Here is an 18,779-nt window from a genome sequence, read left to right on the forward strand (position 1 = left end):
CTCTCTCTCTCTCTCTTACTCGGTTGGTGATGCGAACTGCGATGCGTTGCTGCACATGCCGCCCGCTCACCTTTAAAGCTGCTCATCATGCCTGCTTTTTCCTGCATATAAAATAGTAGCTTGATTCTTTTCCCCCCCTCCGTCCCTCGCTAGGAGAGAGAGCGAGAGAGATGGGGACGTACGAGCTCATCAAGGGCGACGACAAGGCGGCGGCGGCTGCGGAGGAGGAGCACAACGAGCACGTCCTCGCCGTCGACCACGCGCTGCCGTACCCAAAGGACCTCGAAATCGGCGGAAAGAGGGCCTCCGCTCCCCGGAGCGGGGACCGGCACCGCCTCGTCTCTCTCGACGTCTTCCGGGGACTCACCGTCGCGGTACGCCCATTCCGCATTGCTTGCTTCCGTCGTCGCCGTTTCACTTTCCCCTTCCGTTTCTATGCCCTAATAATCGCTGGATTCCCCACTTCTTCTGTTAGGATATTTGTGTCTCCGTTCTTCCCACGGATTGCAGCGATTGCATTCTTTCTTTCTCAATACTTCTGAAACTATCCATGGCGTCGATATCCATCTTGGCATCGAAGATACCCATTCGATCCCTTAGATGTGTTCTCCTGCTGCCTCTCGCGTGCCGCTCAGTGCTTCTGGTCGGCGCAGAGTCTGTGGCGAACGCACCAAACAGCGATTGCATTCATTCTTTCTCAACACTTCTGAAAACATCCATGCCTTCGATATCCATCTTGGCATCGAAGATACCCATTCGATCCCTTAGCTGTGTTCTCCTTCTGCCTCTCGCTTGCCGCTCAGTGCTTCTGGTCGGCGCAGAGTCTGGCGAACACGCCAAGCAACGAGTCCCTCTCTCTCTCTCTCTCTCTCTCTCTCTCTCTCTCTCTCTCTCCTCTCTCCCCCTGTGCCGAAGCTTCATGTAGCAAACAGGAGGGGGAGAAGAGAGCGGATGTCAGAGGCGTTCCTGCATCGAATTGTGCGACTATTTTGTTTGCATTTCACTGTAGGCGATCCGCCGACACACAGCTAGCTCATCTTGTGGATCTTGTCCAACTATCCTTGTAGCTGCGACCATCCAATCCCTACACATCAGACATTGCTCACACTAGTCTTAGAATATGTCCGGCACAGTCGGACGCGCTGCGGCCCCGCCATGGCTGAAGGGGATCCCGCAAGGCCGTCCTCCCGCAGCAGAGCACGTGAAAAGGCGGACCCACCGGTTGAACAATGGTCGGCTTAGGTCAAAGTTGCAGCCTTTACGATTACCCACTCTATTCTCGTAGTAGCCCCTCGAGTTTAGTGCTGCGAGCACTGCGTTTAATCTGTATGTGTTACAGTAGTGTTGCTAATTGTTGCCTGCACTGCTTCTACCTTTTAGCATTTGAAGGCCTTTGTGCGTATGGGACATTAGGTTGAGGTTGGTGCTCTCCTACCCAACGCTTTTTCTTAGGGCACATGGTTCTGCCGTAGAGTTTGGGTAGGGTAGGTGTCCGTGGACCTCTGCTCCACTGGGGCAAGTGCCTTTGTCTCTGCAGAGCTGACAAAGGCTGTGGACCTGATCTTAATCCATTTCTCTTTCTAAGTGGAAGCATTTTGTCAACAGCATCCAGTGGAAATGCCTCGACTGGTTGGGGGTAGCACCATTGAGCCTTGAATGAAGCGACCCAACGTACTCCTTCACCCTTTTATCTGGAGTTGGGACCGGACGGTGTTACCACCAGAAGCAGGATTTTTCTTGGAGGCTGACGTACCTTCCATCTCTGTGCTTCGTGTCGCATAATCCAAAAGCCCACGGAATTGCCTCCGGCGAAGGCAATTGGGAATGGTTAGGGTTTCGACTTGTGGCAGTGATCTCAGGTCTTACAACAATCTAGTTTGACACCTCGGTTTGGTGGATTCAGATTCATTTCTGATTTTTTTCATGTCCTCCTACGATAAAATAATCAGAAAAGAGTAATAGGAAGAAGTAATCTTAGAACATAAATTAAAATTGTTTGATTTAATTGAGGTTATTGTTTTGTACAGGGATCGATGTAGCCGATCCTAGCACATTATAATTTGTTGTTGTGTAAGTCATGTTGTCAATTAAATCTAGAGTCTGTCTTGTCCCTCTCAAGAATTTGTTTGGGGCAAGCAAAAAGATGATGGACATGAAACGTTTTTCTGGATCAGGAACAAAGAAAGAGAAAAAGTATCAGTCAATTTAAATTTTGCTTCTTATCTGCAAGAAACTGAGCCTTTGATCTTTGTTCAGTTGGAGTTTAGGGAAACCAATGCAGGCTTATGGACAATGCTCCTGGAATTTGTTTCAAACAAGATTTATTTATAGGGGAAGAAGAGTATTGGATGAACTAAGATGATTGAGGCTATTTGCAGGATGTCTCGCATTGAATGATCATGTTTCAATTTTAACAATTGATTAAGGCTGCTAAAAAACACATGCACGGAGTGGTTTTATCTTCCAAGCGACGGCAGTAAGAGTCAAAATGGATGAGAAAGACAACTTGTAGAATGCACTTCTTTTTTATGCTTGGAATTGTTAATTTCCAACAATATGATCTCATCAATCAATTCAATAGTAGCAGAAACACTGGAAAGCACAGAAAGCAATATTTCCATATTGTTGAACGTGTTCTTGTGCTATTGAACATCATATAAGATATTATTCTGTGTTTTCACATCCCATGATATGATTCCTTCTTCTTTGAACTCGTGGTAAGATTCGTGGTCAAATGTGGGTTCTTAACTCCAGAAAATTTTATGAATGTAACTTGTTGCAGCTCATGATCTTCGTAGACGACGCCGGAACATATCTTCCTGCTATCAACCATTCTCCTTGGGATGGTGTCAACCTTGCTGATTTTGTTATGCCATTTTTCTTGTTTATAGTTGGAGTTGCGCTTGCACTTACGTATAAGGTAAGTGTACTGTCTTGACAATATATCTTCTCTTGACATTGGAATTTCTCGGTTTTTATTGAACATAAAAGTATGTTAAGGATCGTAGCATACATCGATTAATTACATTAAAGATGCTAATAACACCTTGCTTTGCTACCAGAGAGTCTCAAACAAAGCAATGGCAACCAAGAAAGCAGTCATTCGAGCAGCAAAGCTCTTCGTTGTAGGCCTTGTTATTCAAGGTATGCAACCCTGTTTTATACTAAATGTGTTGATTAGTTGCAAATATTAAAGGAATTTTGGCTACTTTATCCTCAGAATTATATTTCTATTACAGGTGGTTATTTCCATGGCCTTCACAATTTAACTTATGGAGTTGATATTTTGAGTATAAGATGGACCGGCATACTACAGGTAAAGTTTTATTGTTTACCAATCCTCCAGATATATATATAGGATAAGCAATCCTACCTGCATGGTGAAGAAATATAGGTTACCAATCCCCCAGATAAAGCAATAAAACTACCAGCCACCAATCTGAAATAATACTTACTAGCTAAGAAGACTAGAAATTTAATCCACAAGATGGCAAAAAATCAAAAATACTTTTTTATCTTATAAAAGTTTGGTATTCTTTCTGAGTTACTATGTCTTTCTAATGGTAATTTAATCAATTAAACTTTTATTTTCCTTTCAGAGAATTGCAATTGCCTACCTGTTGGCTGCATTATGTGAAATCTGGCTTAAAAGCGATGATGATGTTGATTCTGGTCACTCCTTGGCCAGGCGATACCGATCTCAATTGTAAGTATGAATGCAAACTTTTTGGCAATTATCAAGAATTGTTTGATCAATCCCTCTTGGATACCTCTCCAGTCATTGAATCACGGTGACTATATCGGCATTGGTGCTTTGCAAAAGTTAAATGCTCAAGTAAAAATTTGAAAATGAAGGAGCTGACCAATAAACATGGAGATGTACAAATGCATTAAAGAAATATAGATAGCTAAAAGAAATTTTTGTTACCAGCAACCTCTAACTGCTTTCTTTGACGCAAATTGCTTGCTTTTGTATAGGTTGGTGGCTTTGATCCTTACAACCATTTACATGATTCTTCTATATGGTCTATATGTTCCTGACTGGGAATACCAGATACCAGTGGCAGGATCCGGGCCGAAGTCCTTTTCAGTGAGTCCATTGCCTTTCATCACACTCCACTTGGTTAATACTTGGAACTTCTTAACATTTACTACATCGATATCAAATATTAGGTCGAATGTGGAGTGAGGGGTGACACAGGACCTGCCTGCAATGCTGTGGGAATGATCGATCGCCGAATCTTTGGCGTCCGACATCTTCATAGACGTCCTGTCTATGAGAGGACAAAGGTTTCACATCTATCGTTTCTGTTTCGTTAATACCCTCCTTTTCCCTCTATAACTATTTCTAGTTCCTTACTATTACTTCAGCAATGCAGCATAGATTCACCAGCTAGTGGCCCACTTCCACCTGATGCTCCCTCATGGTGTCAAGCTCCTTTTGATCCTGAAGGACTACTTAGGTAAGCCATCGTTACCCTTCTCTGTACCATATTCTCCAGTCCTCCCTTTCGTGGTACTAAAATAAACTATAAGTTGATGCTGCATGCAGTTCTGTAATGGCAATTGTCACTTGCTTGATCGGGTTGCAGTTCGGGCACGTTATAGTGCATTTTAAGGTACCGGTATTCCCTTAATTGCCCTACAACGAGTACATGTTTAACTCTTGAATCAACTGCAGGATCACAAGGATCGAATCGTGCAGTGGATGATACCTTCCTTCTGTCTTTTAGCATTGGCCTTTTCATTAGACTGCTTTGGTATCCACCAAACTGCCTTTCTTTGTTCAAGTCATTTTGATTAGACTTGTTCCTTAAACTTCCATCTCGGTTGGACTCTTTCGTTCTTTCAGGAGTGCATATGAACAAGGCTTTGTACACCTTAAGTTATACATGCGCCACTGCTGGGACTGCTGGGATGCTCTTCACTGGAGTATATGTGCTGGTTAGCTATCTAAAACTCTTCTCTAAAAGAACAAAATAAATTGTAGTGCCTCAACTATTTAGGATCGATTCATGATGATACTTGATATCTGCAGGTTGATGTCTATGGCTATAGGAGGCCAACACTGGCAATGGAATGGTTGGGTATGCATGCTCTTATGATCTATGTTCTAATAGGCTGCAACATATTTCCAGTATTCATCCAAGGATTCTACTGGAGGGAGCCTCAGAACAATCTTGTGAGTAAACCTAGCCTAGCAAAATCTTCCCAGTGTTAAACCTATGATTCAATCTGATTTCTTGGTGCCGTGGGCTATGAGCAGCTGAGGGTCATTGGAATTGGTTCTTGAACCAGAACCTGAGCAATAATATAGCAGGAGACCAGATGGCTGCCAGAGTCTGAGGTGGAGGGGATCATGGTATGTAGCATGTAGTCCTCTTCATCAAAATAAAGCTCTTCAGTTTATTGCCATTTACCAGTGCCTAATGCTTGGAGTGAGGATCTCTGCTATGCTGTTGAGGCCAAAATATTCTTTCTTGAGCCTGTTAAATGGTGCTTCAAAGGTTAAATTGCATATCACAAGTTACACCATTTTTGGCTCCTATTAGTTTCTACCTAAAGCAGGCTCCTGCAATGGGCTTCTATTTTCAGTTGCCTGTAAAGAACTCTATATAATGCTTGTAAATCAAACTACTTATGAAACTTCCACTGCTTCCATTTCACCACTCCCTCCTACCCCATTCCCTAATGATAGCAAGAACAAAGCAATTCCAACAATTGCAGAGGTTTTCAGAAGTTTCATGTGCATGTTTGGAGTTAATGTCATGATCGATCATCAGACTAATTGATTGGATTTATATATATGTGATATGGAGTTGCCAACAAGATAATGGTTTCCACCCATATTCCAAATGCAACAGAGAGATCAAAGCCCTTCCTTAACATTCTTCCAATATATATATATATATATATATATATATATATATATATATATATATATATATATATATATATATATATATATATATATATATATATATATATAAGCACAATCTTTTGACCTCATGACTCAGACAAGCATTCAAGTATTATGTCAGTTGAGCTCAGAACACAAATCTAAATGCAACAGAGAGATCAAAGCAGGGTAAACATTATCCTTTCTTAACATTCTTCCTATATACACGCACATATATATAGGACTCAGACAAGCATTCAAGTATTATGTCAGTTGAGCTCAGAACACACAAATCTAAATGCAACAGAGAGATCAAAGCAGGGTAAACATTATCCTTTCTTAACATTCTCCCTATATACACACATATATATATATAGGACTCAGACAAGCATTCAAGTATTATGTCAGTTGAGCTCAGAACACACTAATCTAAACCAGTATGCTACTGTTTAAGATCATGTTAGTTGATTCTACTGTTTTAGTAGCATGTATAATACTGTGTAATGACATGAGCCTTCCACCCTAGATAGTAAGCTTTTGACCTTATGACTCAAGGTTAGCAGCTGCCTTGAGCAGTTTAACAACTGATACCCTGTTTCTAGGACTATTTGTGCTAAGTTTCAGTAAAGAGTATTTATCAAAACAAAATCTAACACAAAAGAGAGCAACGATCAATTTCAATCTGATGTACCTCTTCATGCAACTTAATGAAGACATGCAATGGCCCAAAAGGAGGGAGGAAGTCTGTATCAGCTACCAGATGCAGCATATGCAAGGCTTTTGATGTTAGGGTGCAATAAGTGCCTTACAAGTTCACAAATGATGTTGCAAGTCAACACCATAAATTCAATTCTCATTAGAAGTTGTAAACTACTAGGGAAGGAATAATCTCAAAATGAGAAGGCCTAAGATATGCATATAGCTCCATGACTGATGTCATACGCCAAAATTAGGTCATATGCTCAGCAAAAACAACCAAGCCAGAAATGATGTTCTATCACCAGCTTCATGAAAGAAGTTTAAGGATTTGGGTAGCACCTGTGATACTGCCACAAGCATCTGCAGTTGCAAGACAACACAGGCAGCTCACCTGCTACAGTTGACATGGCAATTCCACCTTCATCGTGGTAGCACGTCTGATACCTATGATAGGATTGACTTGTCTAGATGTGTATCAGACATCAATTGGAAGGTAAGTAAATTTCAAGAACATATGCACTAGCACTAAGATAGTGGAACTGCATAAACAAGTATAAACTAAGAATTGTCTTTCACAAAAAAATAAAATTAAATTAAACTTTTTGGCTACTAACTGATCAGGTGTTTCAGTAAACTCATAGCTTTTCATGCCGATTAGAACTACTCACATCAGAATCCATGAAACCCAAAATTCAGTAACTCACAAGAAAATCCATCTGGCTATCGAGGCAGGTGGACAGCCCCTTTTGTTAAAACCATCAATTGTTTCAAGAACTTGCTCGACAATAAGCCAATTCTCGCGAGAGTCCTATTAACTTGTAAGACAGGCAGAAGACTACGCCTGTAAATAATTCATGAACTAGATCAGGTGGATTTAACACAATTTTGAAACTAAGCAGTAATCCGAGACATTCTATTAAGAGAAAGAGCAAAATATTTGCTTCTCTACTGCTTCATATAACATAAATTAATTCATCTTCTTCCCATCTTGAGATGCCAAAACTGAAAACGACTATATGAAAAGTCTGAGAAGTTTTCCGAAAAGCATATTTCTATACGAAGCTTGATTTTGAAACGAATCAGTAATCTGAGACATTCTATTGAGAGAAAGAACAAAATATTTGCTTCTCTACTGCTTCATATAACATAAATGAATTCATCTGCTTCCCGTCTTGAGAAACCAAAACTGCAACTGACGACATGAAAAGTCTGAGAATTTATCTGAAAAGCATATTTCTCTATGAAGCTTGGCTTTCATCTGCAGCTGCTTCAAATGTTTCTCCAGGGACCAGGTCAGGGACATCATCATCATCATTGTCCTGTTTAGCAGCAGTAGCTGTGCTGGGTGACTGTTTCTGTAAGTGTTCCGCAAGTCTCTTCAAGTTCTCCAAATTATCAGGCCCTGATATAGAAAGGTAATGTATATCATCATAAAATCATATATTATGAAAAAATCAGAGAAAGATGATCTTTAAAAATAAAAAAGGAGGCTTTCTATAGGCTATTCACTGGTACCATATAAACAAATAGAAACAAAGTTAAAAGGTAAGAATTTAAGGAAACCTACACATCATTAGCGTTCAAAATTCGGAAAGCACCAAGTCAACATGAAATAAAATGACAAAGTGAGATAAAACATAAAAGCTGTTTCAGCATGACCATTACTTATGAAAGTTATCAACTTCAAAATGACAAGGTGTAATTAAGAACTTTAGTAATGATACATAGGTAGTAATGGAAACAAAACATGATATACCTACTGTAAGCAGATTTCACAACCAAAAGGCTAGTTAGATTAGTCATAAAAATACCTAGTTGGTTAATGATGCCAGGTAGCATATCTTCAAATTCTGTCACCAAATAATCACGTGTGAGTTGTATTAACTGGTGAAAATATTCAGAAGAGACAAAAAATTCCATAAAATAAAAAAAAAGTACCATCTCCATGATATCAATCAAAATCAGAATACTATATGGATAGTCATTTAGTTCTTACTCTTTGTCTGAGGAGACCCGCTAACAACCCATGTATTGGCTGCAATAGAAGCTTGCACTGAGAGAAAGAAGAGGAGAAATCAGTAGGCCATTTAACAATAATTCAGATTTTTTTTAATGCATACAACATGCATTTACCCTTAGGATTAACAAACTGAATAACAAGATCATCCTTAAAAATGTTGACTTCTTCTATGGCAGGTATGGCATTGACGCCTATTCTTTTCAATGTGCTTTGAAGCCTCTTGTCATCTGTTGTTGCAGTTTTGTGAACTGCCTTCTTCTTCCTGACCAATATACACAAAAGAATCGGCATTTTAGCCTCTATTACTAACTCTGCACAACCAACTAGTCAAGGTAATATTATTCCAAGTCAGGTGACAAAACAATGCACCTGCGCATGCTGCCCTTTCCACCAGTGCGAACAGCACCAGCCATCTTCATGAGCTTATCTACATTCATCTGCACGAGAAAGGAACATCATGTGACTATGGAATTAGAAGGTGCCTTTGTCAACAATAACTAAATTTTATTCTGATTAAGTTTTTCAGTTCTCAAAACCAGTAAATAAAAAAGAATTACTCAAAGCAATTCAAAGTTTGAACCACAAACAAAGTTGTAAGAATTCAACAATACAAAGGTAAAACATGCAATCACAACCATCAACTCCTGTCTGGACAAAGATTAAACTGGAGCAAATATTGGGTTTCAACCTACATTTTCGAAGGATAGACCAATCCATCCATGTACTAACCAAGATGTCATTTGAGCTCTTCAGTTTGAAGTTTTAACATTTTATATAGTTTATAAAATATGTTCCAAAACTTTTTTGCAAGGGACTAGAGTTTTCAAAGCTTTCAATGTCTACGAAAATGGAGCAACTGATAAAAAGTTCAGGCAAGGTCCAGAGTTATGTCCATCCGCAAAGGCCAGAACCTACAAAACAGAATCTACATCCACATTGGAGAAGACAGCATATCGGCAATAATGCAGTTGACATCTGCAAACTTTCTACTAATCACATTTCACCAATTGCAGATGAGGTCCACTAGTACCGCACCAGGACAGATCTTAATCAGGAAGGCTGAAAATTTCAAGTGACTAACTCTAGAAACCCTCTGCGCCAAGGGCTTGAGCATAATGTTCAGCCATAGAAGGATAAAAAAATAGAGATATTGCCAACTAGGATCATCCAAGGGTGTCAATATGCAGACTTCGTGTGAACTTTTTTATTATAAAAGCATCCGTACCATCTCCATTCGCTTCAACTTTGTTACAGAAGATAAAGATAGAGAAAGATGCTGATGACTCTGTTATTCTTGATATACTATGAGCACTCGGAAGTTGAGCATTTGCATATCTACCACAAGAACATAACTTTGACAGCCCATCGATGCACCAATCCACCTGAACTTGAAAGGCATCTTTTTCATGCTAACATTTTCACGGTGGGACAGTAATCCACTGTGCAATGGCCGTTAAATCATGAATTCGCTGAATGCATGCTTGAACATGCAAACTTGTGCCAGCACGCAAAATCATCTCTAATATTATGCTTCATAAGCAACGAATCACTAGAGATTAAACAAAACAAGCAGCTACAGGTATAGATTATTTCGAGCTCAATGATGATCCACGAAAATAGTACAGCCACTATTATACGAGATCAAAACGATCATTAAATCGGCCTAAACCATCAAAGATTCGGCATCTCGAGTAAAACGCAAGCTCAGATGCAGGGCATAACTGAGAATCAAACATGGACATACAAAAATCAAAATGGATCTCCAGTCTTAAAGGATATGTAACCTTAAAAGAAAGAAAACATCCAAAACCAGATTTTCCGAATGGAAACAGACACATACTCTAAAACCTAGTCGATGAAGGTTTTATTAAACCCTACGGAGCAGAGATCAAATTAGGGAGATTAAGCGACGATGAGAAAAGACAGGCATTACCGTTTGCAACGGAGTGAGGCGATTACCCGCAGAAAGACGATGATGATGATGATGAGGAGGAGGAGGAGGAGGAGGGAGGAGGGAGGTCGCCGTCGCGGAGCAGAAATTTACTGGGGGAATGATGGGTGTAAAGAGGTTTAAGAATGACGCCGGTGATCGATTGCCTTCCTTTTCATCGGGAGGGTTATTTTAGGGTTTTCGGAGTCTGCTCGTGCCAAATTATGGAATGGCGTGTTTGCCCTTAAACACAGTTGATATTAGCATATACGTCCCTCCAATATGCACTAAAAAATTAAGATGCACCACTTTTAATTTTGTTTAAATCAGCTATTTTGAGTTAGAAGTCTTTATAATTAATACTTTAAATTATTCCAAAGGTTCTTATCATTAATTATAAAATTTTTTTAGAGGATATTGATATTGATTAGAGTTTTAACTAGCAATTATATGTAGAAAATTAACCAAAAACATATATGCAAGTTTTAGGTTTTATAGGAACATATTCATGTATGTATATATATATATATATATATATATATATATATATATACACATATATACATATATATGTATATATACATATATATATGTATATATACATATATATATGTATATATACATATATATATGTATATATACATATATATGTATATATATATATGTATATATGTATATATATATATGTATATATGTATATATACATATATACATATATATATATATGTATATATACATATATACATATATATATATGTATATATACATATATATATATATGTATATGTATATATATATATATATGTATATATATACATGTATATATATGTATATATATGTATATACATGTATATACATGTATATAAATATATATACATATATATAATAAATTAAATTTATAAGGAGAAATTAGAAAGAAAAAAAACACTGTCTTCTATTTTGGCCCATTAGATAGATTTGGTCTTTGAAGCATTAAATTTCAATTTGAACTCAGATTTAGCTAAGTTTTGAGGGGGCATATTTTAGTTGACTCAAATATGTAATTCTTAATGGTACAATGAATTATTAACTATGAAAACATTATTATTATTTTGGAAGATAAACACTGTTTTGAGTTAATTCATATATTGGTTTAGACCTTCTTGTACATTCTTTTTCTCACAGATCTTGAAAGTTCCCCTTTCAATCTGTTCAATTTTAAAAATGAAAAAACAAGCATAGATCACGCACTTTATATGCTGAAAAATATGTAGTAATTTATAAAGTGTTGAATTCTTAATTTTCAAGAAATTATAATCAATCTTTTCTTTTGGACAAATCAGATATGAGTTAGTACTTAATTTTACAATTATATAAATCTTATTTTCATTATTTTCTAAACCTGTGTTTTACAATTACATAAATCTTCTTTATCTTATCTTAATTCAACACCAAATCCTGTTGATTTTTAATGAATTTGCAGAATACTGAAACCAGAAATAGGTAATAGGTATATATTTCCAAGTAATCAATAAACTTGTTGATCATCATATGACAAGCACATATTTCACACAAATCTAACACATTTGGTGCACAGAGTAGCTCAGTCTAAATCACTACAATGTTGTAAAGGTTTCAAGATTGATCATTATAGGCCGTTCCCCAACCTGTCACACAACAGGAAACATTGACCAGCAATCCAGAACTAGAAGCTTTGAATAGGAGATTAACAATACTGTTTGATTTGATAAGACAGCAAGTTAGGTAATATATCAGAACATTTACAACTTTGGTAGATCATTTTCCGAGACAAATCTCAGAAACTACACCTAACACCCTACTGAGACAAATCTCTGATACTAGACCTTACACCAGACACATTATACACAAAACTCAGGCATTTACAGGGTTCAAGACTATCCTTGAGACATAATAAGAAAGAGACACATTTATCAAGGGTGGAGATTTACAATGGGATAGTGGGGTCGGATTATAGTTGCGCGGAGGTCAAGCAAAAGCTGGGACGATGCATTGTGATTCGGAGTTGCTACAAGCAAAGCCTTCAATTCTTACTTTAGGTGAAGAACCACAGGTCGGAGATCCTCTTTCCCCTCTGCCTGCCTGCTTCATGCTGGGGGAGATTCCTTTGGGAGAATCTAGGAACGGGCTTTGTTTGCCAAATTCTGAATCATGGACTACTGGATTGTTAGTGCGAGCCGGTGGTGACCCGCAGAAAAAGCCCACCCGGCTGCTGGAGTCTGAATCACCTTCGGAGGCATCCTGACATACAAGGAACTTGTGACTATGACCACACGAGAGGATTCACGAAGAACCAATTTTATATGAGAGTGTCTATTCATATAGCAAATATAGACATTACCTTACTCAGGAGAAGGTCAAGAATTTCAGAGGCACAATCCACTCTATGAATCGGCAGAAGGCTGTTAGAAAATGATAATTAAAATAAGTCACAGAATAATGCAAATAATTATGATTATAAAGAATCTGCTAGCAGGAGATAATAACTACAAAAGAAAGGCTCACAGGACAAGGGACAGTACATGGCAAACTGCTCCTGGCATCAATCACACTGTGGATCTTATAATTATTTTCATCAAAAAATAAACATTCTTAGGTATATGAAACTCATCTCTGACACAAGAAAGAAGCAAATGCAAGAGCCATCAACATGAGTAGGGCTTGCAATAAGTCTTACAGAAATAGCTTTAACTATTTTTAAAAAATATATGAAAGCTAATATAATATGTTGAACTCCAGAGGGGTAAAACAATAAACTCAAAGAGACAACTAACAGAAAGCATACAACTCAAAAGGAAATCACTTTTTGGATGTCAATAGCAAACTGAAATGTCCCTTGGGGCAAAAGCAAACGAGAAATTTGACAAACTTGATAATAAAAGCAACTCATCTAAAAAATTAAAAGAACTCACCCCTTTGGCTTGCCATTGACTCTATTTAGACTGTGCATGAAATAAGGAATCCTGGTAGCTCTACGAGGTTGAGGACAAATGACTTCAGCTCTTGGACATGGCTGGTCATCAACTTGCCAAAATATTGATTTCCTATCATACATAGAATCTTGATATATTTGATCTGTACAATTAAGTCTCACATGGAAGTTCTCCGTTTTGGCAGGCTCCTGGATTATCAAAAGAAAAAGAAAAAAAAGCTTCTTCTGTTAGCGGAACCATTACAATATGCTGCAAAGGATAAATAAATTAAGCAAAATGATAGGGATCCAGCGACCAATGTTACTTTCAAAGAAATTTTCAGAGTCTATCATCAATGGAGTATATGTTCTTCTCAATGTGAAAAAGAAAAAAAAGTGTTTTCCTAGGTACATCTTACTTGGAAACCCTCCATTTGACAAAAGAATTCACATAACGTGAACGACATGATGCACGACTGTGATACCAATTACAATTAAGTGAAGGGGATGAAGGAGATTGAAGACCACGGTAGAAGATAGAGCTTAGAAGCTGGATGAATCTTTTGAGTAAATGGACAAAGACAAGCGATAGAGAGAGTAAATGACAAGGGATTAGAAGACTTTGGTATAAAAGGCCAAGGCTAGAAGTAAATGAGACAGTAAAGATGGAAAAGAGGAATAACCAAAGCCACACGACCTTAAAAAACTCTATTTTAAGTAGTGGAAAAATCAACATTTCATGTTACAAGACTCATGATTGAACCATTGTTTAAAATGTACTTTACTTGAGACCTAAGATAACTAAAAAAAAAGTTACGTATCTAAACTACTAAAAAAAGAATAAACTAAAATGTCATCAAGAAATTCTTCTTTAAAAAATACCTAAAAATCTGTCAAAAAATATTTAAATATAAAAGATACATTTGGAGCCTTAACTTTGAAATCTAGCCAAACTACGATCAACCTCAAAGTCATGAATGATTAATCACTTTTGTTGCACATCCAATTGATGAACGATCTCCAGATCGGATAAATGGTTTTCATAGTAGCTTGATCTGATGAAATTAATATTGCAAGATGGCCAATTATCGTAGACATCCGAGGCATCCTGCTCTGAGCCTCTGATACCAAACAAATGCGAGTGCACAGCTCTGATACCAACTAAAATAGGCATGATAGAACAAATATCTAAAACGAAGATTTTCACAGAATCATTTACTTATAAATCCCCTTAGTCGAATCACGAGGTAAAAAGCATACGTATCAGAACCATCGCAAGATTGCAGCTTGCAATAAAATTCAGGACACTTGTCATCTTTGTTTGGAAGGACATAGGGTAAAAATCTTTTCACAAAAAAATGTTAACCTGCAACCAAATGTAACAAAACCTTTCGCATAAGCTTCTGCAAGAAAAGCCGGGAAGGAATTCTTTATATTCAAACTTCTTACTCATCCAAACTTAAAAGACAAAATATATTTTTGCCGACTAAATCCGGCAATTTTTTTCAGTTCGAATCAAGCATTTGGAACAACAATCTTTTGCGGATTTAGATTTGTGCTACAGAAAAAATTAAAACTGTCGAAACATGAAAAACAAACGAGGAATACCTTTTTCTCTTCTATAATGAGAGGCAAAAATGCACTTGCGACCCGAAATTAAAGAAGAGAGCAGATGATGCGAGAAATTAGCAAGCCAATGTTCGAAACTTTTCGCAATACTGACGTTTACAGCGCAATCCGACCCCATAATTCCAACAAAACTGTCTCAAAAACTAAGGAATAACACCACACCAAGCCAAGTCCCACAAACACGGAAGAAAGAGACGATTATGAAGCGAAACCGCGACGCAACCCATCCAAACCAAAGAGAAATCTAAAACCCACCCTCTCAAAAAAAGGAACAGAAATCGGCGATTCACCATACCATCTCGAAATGAAGGGATCCGACCGGGCAGCTCGAGATCGCGTCCGAGTCGCCAGATGTAGCTTCGTTAACACGACCGGTGAGTTCCCCTCACGATCGGAGCGACGGAGGCAGGGGAGCACCAGATCCCGCCGCTATATACTGCCGCGGAAGAGGAGGATCACGGCGACAAAGGCGTGAGACAGAGAGAGAGAGAGAGAGAGAGATCCTTAAAGCCTTCCCTCTCTCCCTCTGCCTCTCTCCCTCTCTTCCGCGGCCTTTTAAGGCGGAGCGGAAGAGAAGGGGGGCGGTGTTGAAGTGAAGCCGAGTCACCGCGGTAAATCCACCACCCCTGCCACATCCGGGGGTTGCGCATGTCCGTGAACCTTCATCCCACTAATTTTTCTCCTTTTCTCTATACAATAATGTTTATATATATATATATATATAGAAACTATTAAATCAGCGATTTTATTTTTTATCCCTTAAAATTTGAATATATATATATATATAATCGCCACGAACCAATGAATTTACATTTAGACCTTTATATTTGATATTTCAAACTCTCTATAATTTTAGCATATTGTGAAAATAGATTAAGACGAGCATAATTTGAGGGATATTTTAGGTATTTGGTATTTTTATATACGTAAAAGTTCAACTTCAAATAGCTATTGTTAACCATAGCTAAAAGTTACTAACTTGAAAATTTTAGGATTGATGTTCATGAGAGAGATGCAAATGAAGGTTTTTAATATTTCAAGAGGCGCATATGCACCGTTAAAATTTATAATGACCAATAGGTTCTTTATAAACTTGAGGGTAAAGAACTATTATTACAATTATTACCCTAATGGATCTTGGATTCATTGTAATGTCGTGATAAGTCTTGTGTCTAAACCTTGGATTTCGCTTAATACTAACAATAAACAAAAAAATAAAAGATCACAGATATCTTTTTTTTTAATTTATGGTTTTATTTTCACACACAATGAAATTGATCTATTCTAATAAAGGTGAAATATATAAAAAGAAAAAGGTAGCTGACAATAAATGCACCTATGGATCTTACCTATGATTAGGTTATCAATGCAAAGGACATTAAAAATAAATTTCCGCCGTGGACTTTTATAGATCACACACATATATATATATACATATATATATATATAGAGAGAGAGAGAGAGCTTTCAAGAGAATTACTTGTGCAGTCAATAGCAACTTCCTATTTGCACTCATTTGGCCAGCCACTATAATTACAAATTAGAGAGAGAGAGAGAGCAATCTATATTTATTGAGTAAACAAGTGTAGTAAATTCAAACCCAAATTGCTGCCAAACCAATCATGGCATGAAACAAATATGAAATTAGAGATAGATGAGAATGACTAAGAGCTCTAGATACAGCAAAATTATCTAATAGGCTCTTATTTAGATTAATTAAAATTATCTCTATAATTAATTTTTGTTTAGTATTTCAATATTTATAATTTTCAAAAATTATAAAGATATTTTTATATAATTAAAAATAAAATATTAAAACAATCAAATTAAATATTATAAGGATGTGAATATAATCTTTTTAAATATAAAGATGGAAAAACTAAACATAATTAATTACAAAATATAATCTATAATTAAAATATTACCATATGCATAAACTATCATGAGCATATAAGCATAGGTAAAATGAGACAATTTGTACAAATCATCAACGGAAAAAGAAATACTATTTTACCATTGACATCATGAACTGAGATCGAAGTCATCTAACAGATACAATGAAATTTCTTTCCCTTCAATCATTCTACAGGAATTTTATTTGGTTGATCGAGTGATCTATTCCACACTAAATGGACAGATAAAAACCAATACCTAAAACTCTACACTAAATGGAAGATCAAAACTGTCGAGTAAACAAAAAAATTACCATAGCATCTCGATTGAACCAGTAGAAAAGGAGCAGAATTTACCATTCTTAATAGTAATCCACTCGTGAGAGGAAAAACTTCAGATACAGATTCAAATTACTAAGTGAGAAAAGGTGTCTGCACTCCAGCAAAACATCACATGCGTTGTATATTGGCCTTACTAATCGCTAAAATTAAGACTCGCACGACATCCCCCTGATTTCAAGCTTCTCCGAATCTGCCAAAGGAAAAGGAAGAAGAGCATATACCGAGCTCAGTCACCCTTCCGCCGGAAAGAGCAGCCTTCGGTGAGCTTTGCGCGCCCGCCGGTCGGCTGGCACAACACGGTCTGGCAGTTTCCACAAACCACGACAGTCTGGGAGTGGCTAAACACCGTAGTACTGCAACATCAATCCCGGCAACGACAAATTCAACAACCAGTCAGATATAGAAACGGATTACGGATACGAGATCAAAGCTGAGCGCACGGCAAAACTTACATGTTGAAGCATCCTTGGCACTTGACATCCTTCAATAAAAGGAATTCAAATCAGAAACCCCTATTAGAATCAAGAAATTGAACGAGGTGGGGAGGAACTCAAGTCCACGAGAAACGAATTAGGGATCACCATGAAGAAGGAGTTGGGAGATTGAACGAGACGCTTGAGCTTGTGCCTCCTTTTCTCGAGCTCCACGGGGGGGTTGAGGAGGTCGACATCGTTTGGCAAAACCTAATCATGAACGAAGGAACAAAGAGATCAACACTGATGCAGGCGTTTAAGCCACTAAAGTAGGCGAAGAACAAAGCAAATCCACCGATTTTCTGGAGATCAACATCGAGGAGGCGAAGCCGACATCGGCCAACTTACCATCTTGTCGAAGCCTTGGGCGGCGGCGGCGGCGGCGGCGGCGACGGAAACACCAGGAACCCTAGACGCGACTACGGACTCGGAGCTCGCGAGGACCAAAACGACGTTTCAAAGCGACCTTTTATAGCGACGATGATCAAGCGTCAGCCGTCGGATCGAGGTACGTTTGATTTGAAGCGTCAATTGGGCTTTACTAAGGGGAAGGAGAACGAAATGGGCCGAGCCCAAATGTGCGGAATGTGGCCCATTGGTCTCTGACACGTGCGACATGGGTCGTTGCACACGCGTGAGGTAAAAGAGCTCGCAAGATTGTAAGCCCACGAGACTTTCGACTATGAGTTTAGAATTAGAACATCTTTGGAGAAGTCGGTTTTATAATATTCGTTATATAATTATTGATTATAAAAGTTTAAGTATTTTAACAAAATAATATTTTGTTTAAATGTTCAGTTGACGTATTGGTGTATCCGAATCGATCGAGTCTTGTCTGCGGAATCTCGATTGTCTAAAAATAATAGGCATGTCCTGGAAAAATCATGTCGAAAGAATTATTTTATCCAACAAAACATATTTAACATTTTATCCAAGGTGGACACATATTAAACATCGGATATTTTT

At 37.9% G+C, this 18,779-nt stretch overlaps 4 protein-coding genes across 7 annotated transcripts; 1 reads left to right on the forward strand and 3 right to left on the reverse strand.

Annotated features, from left to right (window-relative positions):
* Positions 1-17: 17 nt before the first annotated feature.
* LOC135626615 (uncharacterized) lies at positions 18-5,666 on the forward strand. 3 transcript variants are annotated; one of them, XM_065132057.1, is made up of 14 exons: positions 467-1,419; positions 1,606-1,827; positions 2,783-2,920; positions 3,063-3,144; positions 3,240-3,316; positions 3,600-3,706; positions 3,979-4,090; positions 4,174-4,290; positions 4,372-4,463; positions 4,553-4,619; positions 4,682-4,760; positions 4,853-4,944; positions 5,039-5,182; positions 5,267-5,666. In XM_065132057.1, exons 2-14 carry the CDS (start codon positions 1,825-1,827, stop codon positions 5,291-5,293), a joined length of 1,137 nt encoding a protein of 378 aa, XP_064988129.1. In that variant the 5' UTR covers positions 467-1,419; positions 1,606-1,824; the 3' UTR covers positions 5,294-5,666. The 3 variants fall into 3 exon arrangements, with proteins under 3 accessions (XP_064988123.1, XP_064988129.1, XP_064988137.1); XM_065132051.1 differs by lacking the exons at positions 467-1,419; positions 1,606-1,827 and adding an exon at positions 18-374; XM_065132065.1 differs by having other exon boundaries at positions 467-1,859.
* Positions 5,667-7,738: 2,072 nt separating this feature from the next.
* LOC135626630 (nascent polypeptide-associated complex subunit beta-like) lies at positions 7,739-10,683 on the reverse strand. Of its 2 annotated transcripts, XM_065132072.1 has the most exons (6): positions 10,552-10,683; positions 8,988-9,055; positions 8,732-8,880; positions 8,595-8,651; positions 8,410-8,448; positions 7,739-8,000 (listed from the first exon to the last, which is right to left on the reverse strand). In XM_065132072.1, the coding sequence occupies exons 2-6, from the start codon at positions 9,053-9,055 to the stop codon at positions 7,837-7,839; spliced, it is 477 nt and encodes a 158-aa protein (XP_064988144.1). In that variant the 5' UTR covers positions 10,552-10,683; the 3' UTR covers positions 7,739-7,836. The 2 variants fall into 2 exon arrangements, with proteins under 2 accessions (XP_064988144.1, XP_064988150.1); XM_065132078.1 differs by lacking the exon at positions 8,410-8,448.
* Positions 10,684-12,246: 1,563 nt separating this feature from the next.
* On the reverse strand, positions 12,247-15,770 carry LOC135626637 (uncharacterized). Its single transcript, XM_065132086.1, has 4 exons — positions 15,402-15,770; positions 13,479-13,687; positions 12,908-12,968; positions 12,247-12,807 (listed from the first exon to the last, which is right to left on the reverse strand). The coding sequence occupies exons 1-4, from the start codon at positions 15,402-15,404 to the stop codon at positions 12,535-12,537; spliced, it is 546 nt and encodes a 181-aa protein (XP_064988158.1). The 5' UTR covers positions 15,405-15,770; the 3' UTR covers positions 12,247-12,534.
* Positions 15,771-17,325: 1,555 nt separating this feature from the next.
* LOC135626646 (small ribosomal subunit protein eS27y-like) lies at positions 17,326-18,279 on the reverse strand. The gene is made up of 4 exons (XM_065132099.1): positions 18,162-18,279; positions 17,922-18,023; positions 17,793-17,821; positions 17,326-17,693 (listed from the first exon to the last, which is right to left on the reverse strand). Exons 1-4 carry the CDS (start codon positions 18,162-18,164, stop codon positions 17,567-17,569), a joined length of 261 nt encoding a protein of 86 aa, XP_064988171.1. The 5' UTR covers positions 18,165-18,279; the 3' UTR covers positions 17,326-17,566.
* Positions 18,280-18,779: the final 500 nt, after the last annotated feature.

Source organism: Musa acuminata, chromosome BXJ1-3 (genome assembly GCF_036884655.1).
Source record: "Musa acuminata AAA Group cultivar baxijiao chromosome BXJ1-3, Cavendish_Baxijiao_AAA, whole genome shotgun sequence".
In the NCBI taxonomy this organism is placed as follows: Eukaryota; Viridiplantae; Streptophyta; class Magnoliopsida; order Zingiberales; family Musaceae; genus Musa; species Musa acuminata.

Excerpts from the sequence above, each read along its gene's own strand:
- LOC135626646 (XM_065132099.1), bottom strand. Across the intron at positions 17,822-17,921 it reads CTCCCAACTCCTTCTTCATG|GATGTCAAGTGCCAAGGATG; the intron begins GTGATCCCTAAT and ends CTTTTATTGAAG. Across the intron at positions 17,694-17,792 it reads TGCCAAGGATGCTTCAACAT|TACTACGGTGTTTAGCCACT; the intron begins GTAAGTTTTGCC and ends TTGATGTTGCAG.
- LOC135626630 (XM_065132072.1), bottom strand. The coding sequence starts at position 9,055 with ATGAATGTAGATAAGCTCATGAAGATGGCTGGTGCTGTTCGCACTGGT. Across the intron at positions 8,449-8,594 it reads CGGGTCTCCTCAGACAAAGA|AATTTGAAGATATGCTACCT; the intron begins GTAAGAACTAAA and ends ATTTGGTGACAG. Across the intron at positions 8,001-8,409 it reads TGGCATCATTAACCAACTAG|GGCCTGATAATTTGGAGAAC; the intron begins GTATTTTTATGA and ends TTTCTATATCAG.
- LOC135626637 (XM_065132086.1), bottom strand. Across the intron at positions 12,969-13,478 it reads GTCAATGGCAAGCCAAAGGG|CCTTCTGCCGATTCATAGAG; the intron begins GTGAGTTCTTTT and ends ATTTTCTAACAG. Across the intron at positions 12,808-12,907 it reads TTGACCTTCTCCTGAGTAAG|GATGCCTCCGAAGGTGATTC; the intron begins GTAATGTCTATA and ends CTTGTATGTCAG.
- LOC135626615 (XM_065132051.1), top strand. The coding sequence starts at position 171 with ATGGGGACGTACGAGCTCATCAAGGGCGACGACAAGGCGGCGGCGGCT. Across the intron at positions 3,317-3,599 it reads GATGGACCGGCATACTACAG|AGAATTGCAATTGCCTACCT; the intron begins GTAAAGTTTTAT and ends TTTTCCTTTCAG. Across the intron at positions 4,761-4,852 it reads CTTTTCATTAGACTGCTTTG|GAGTGCATATGAACAAGGCT; the intron begins GTATCCACCAAA and ends TCGTTCTTTCAG.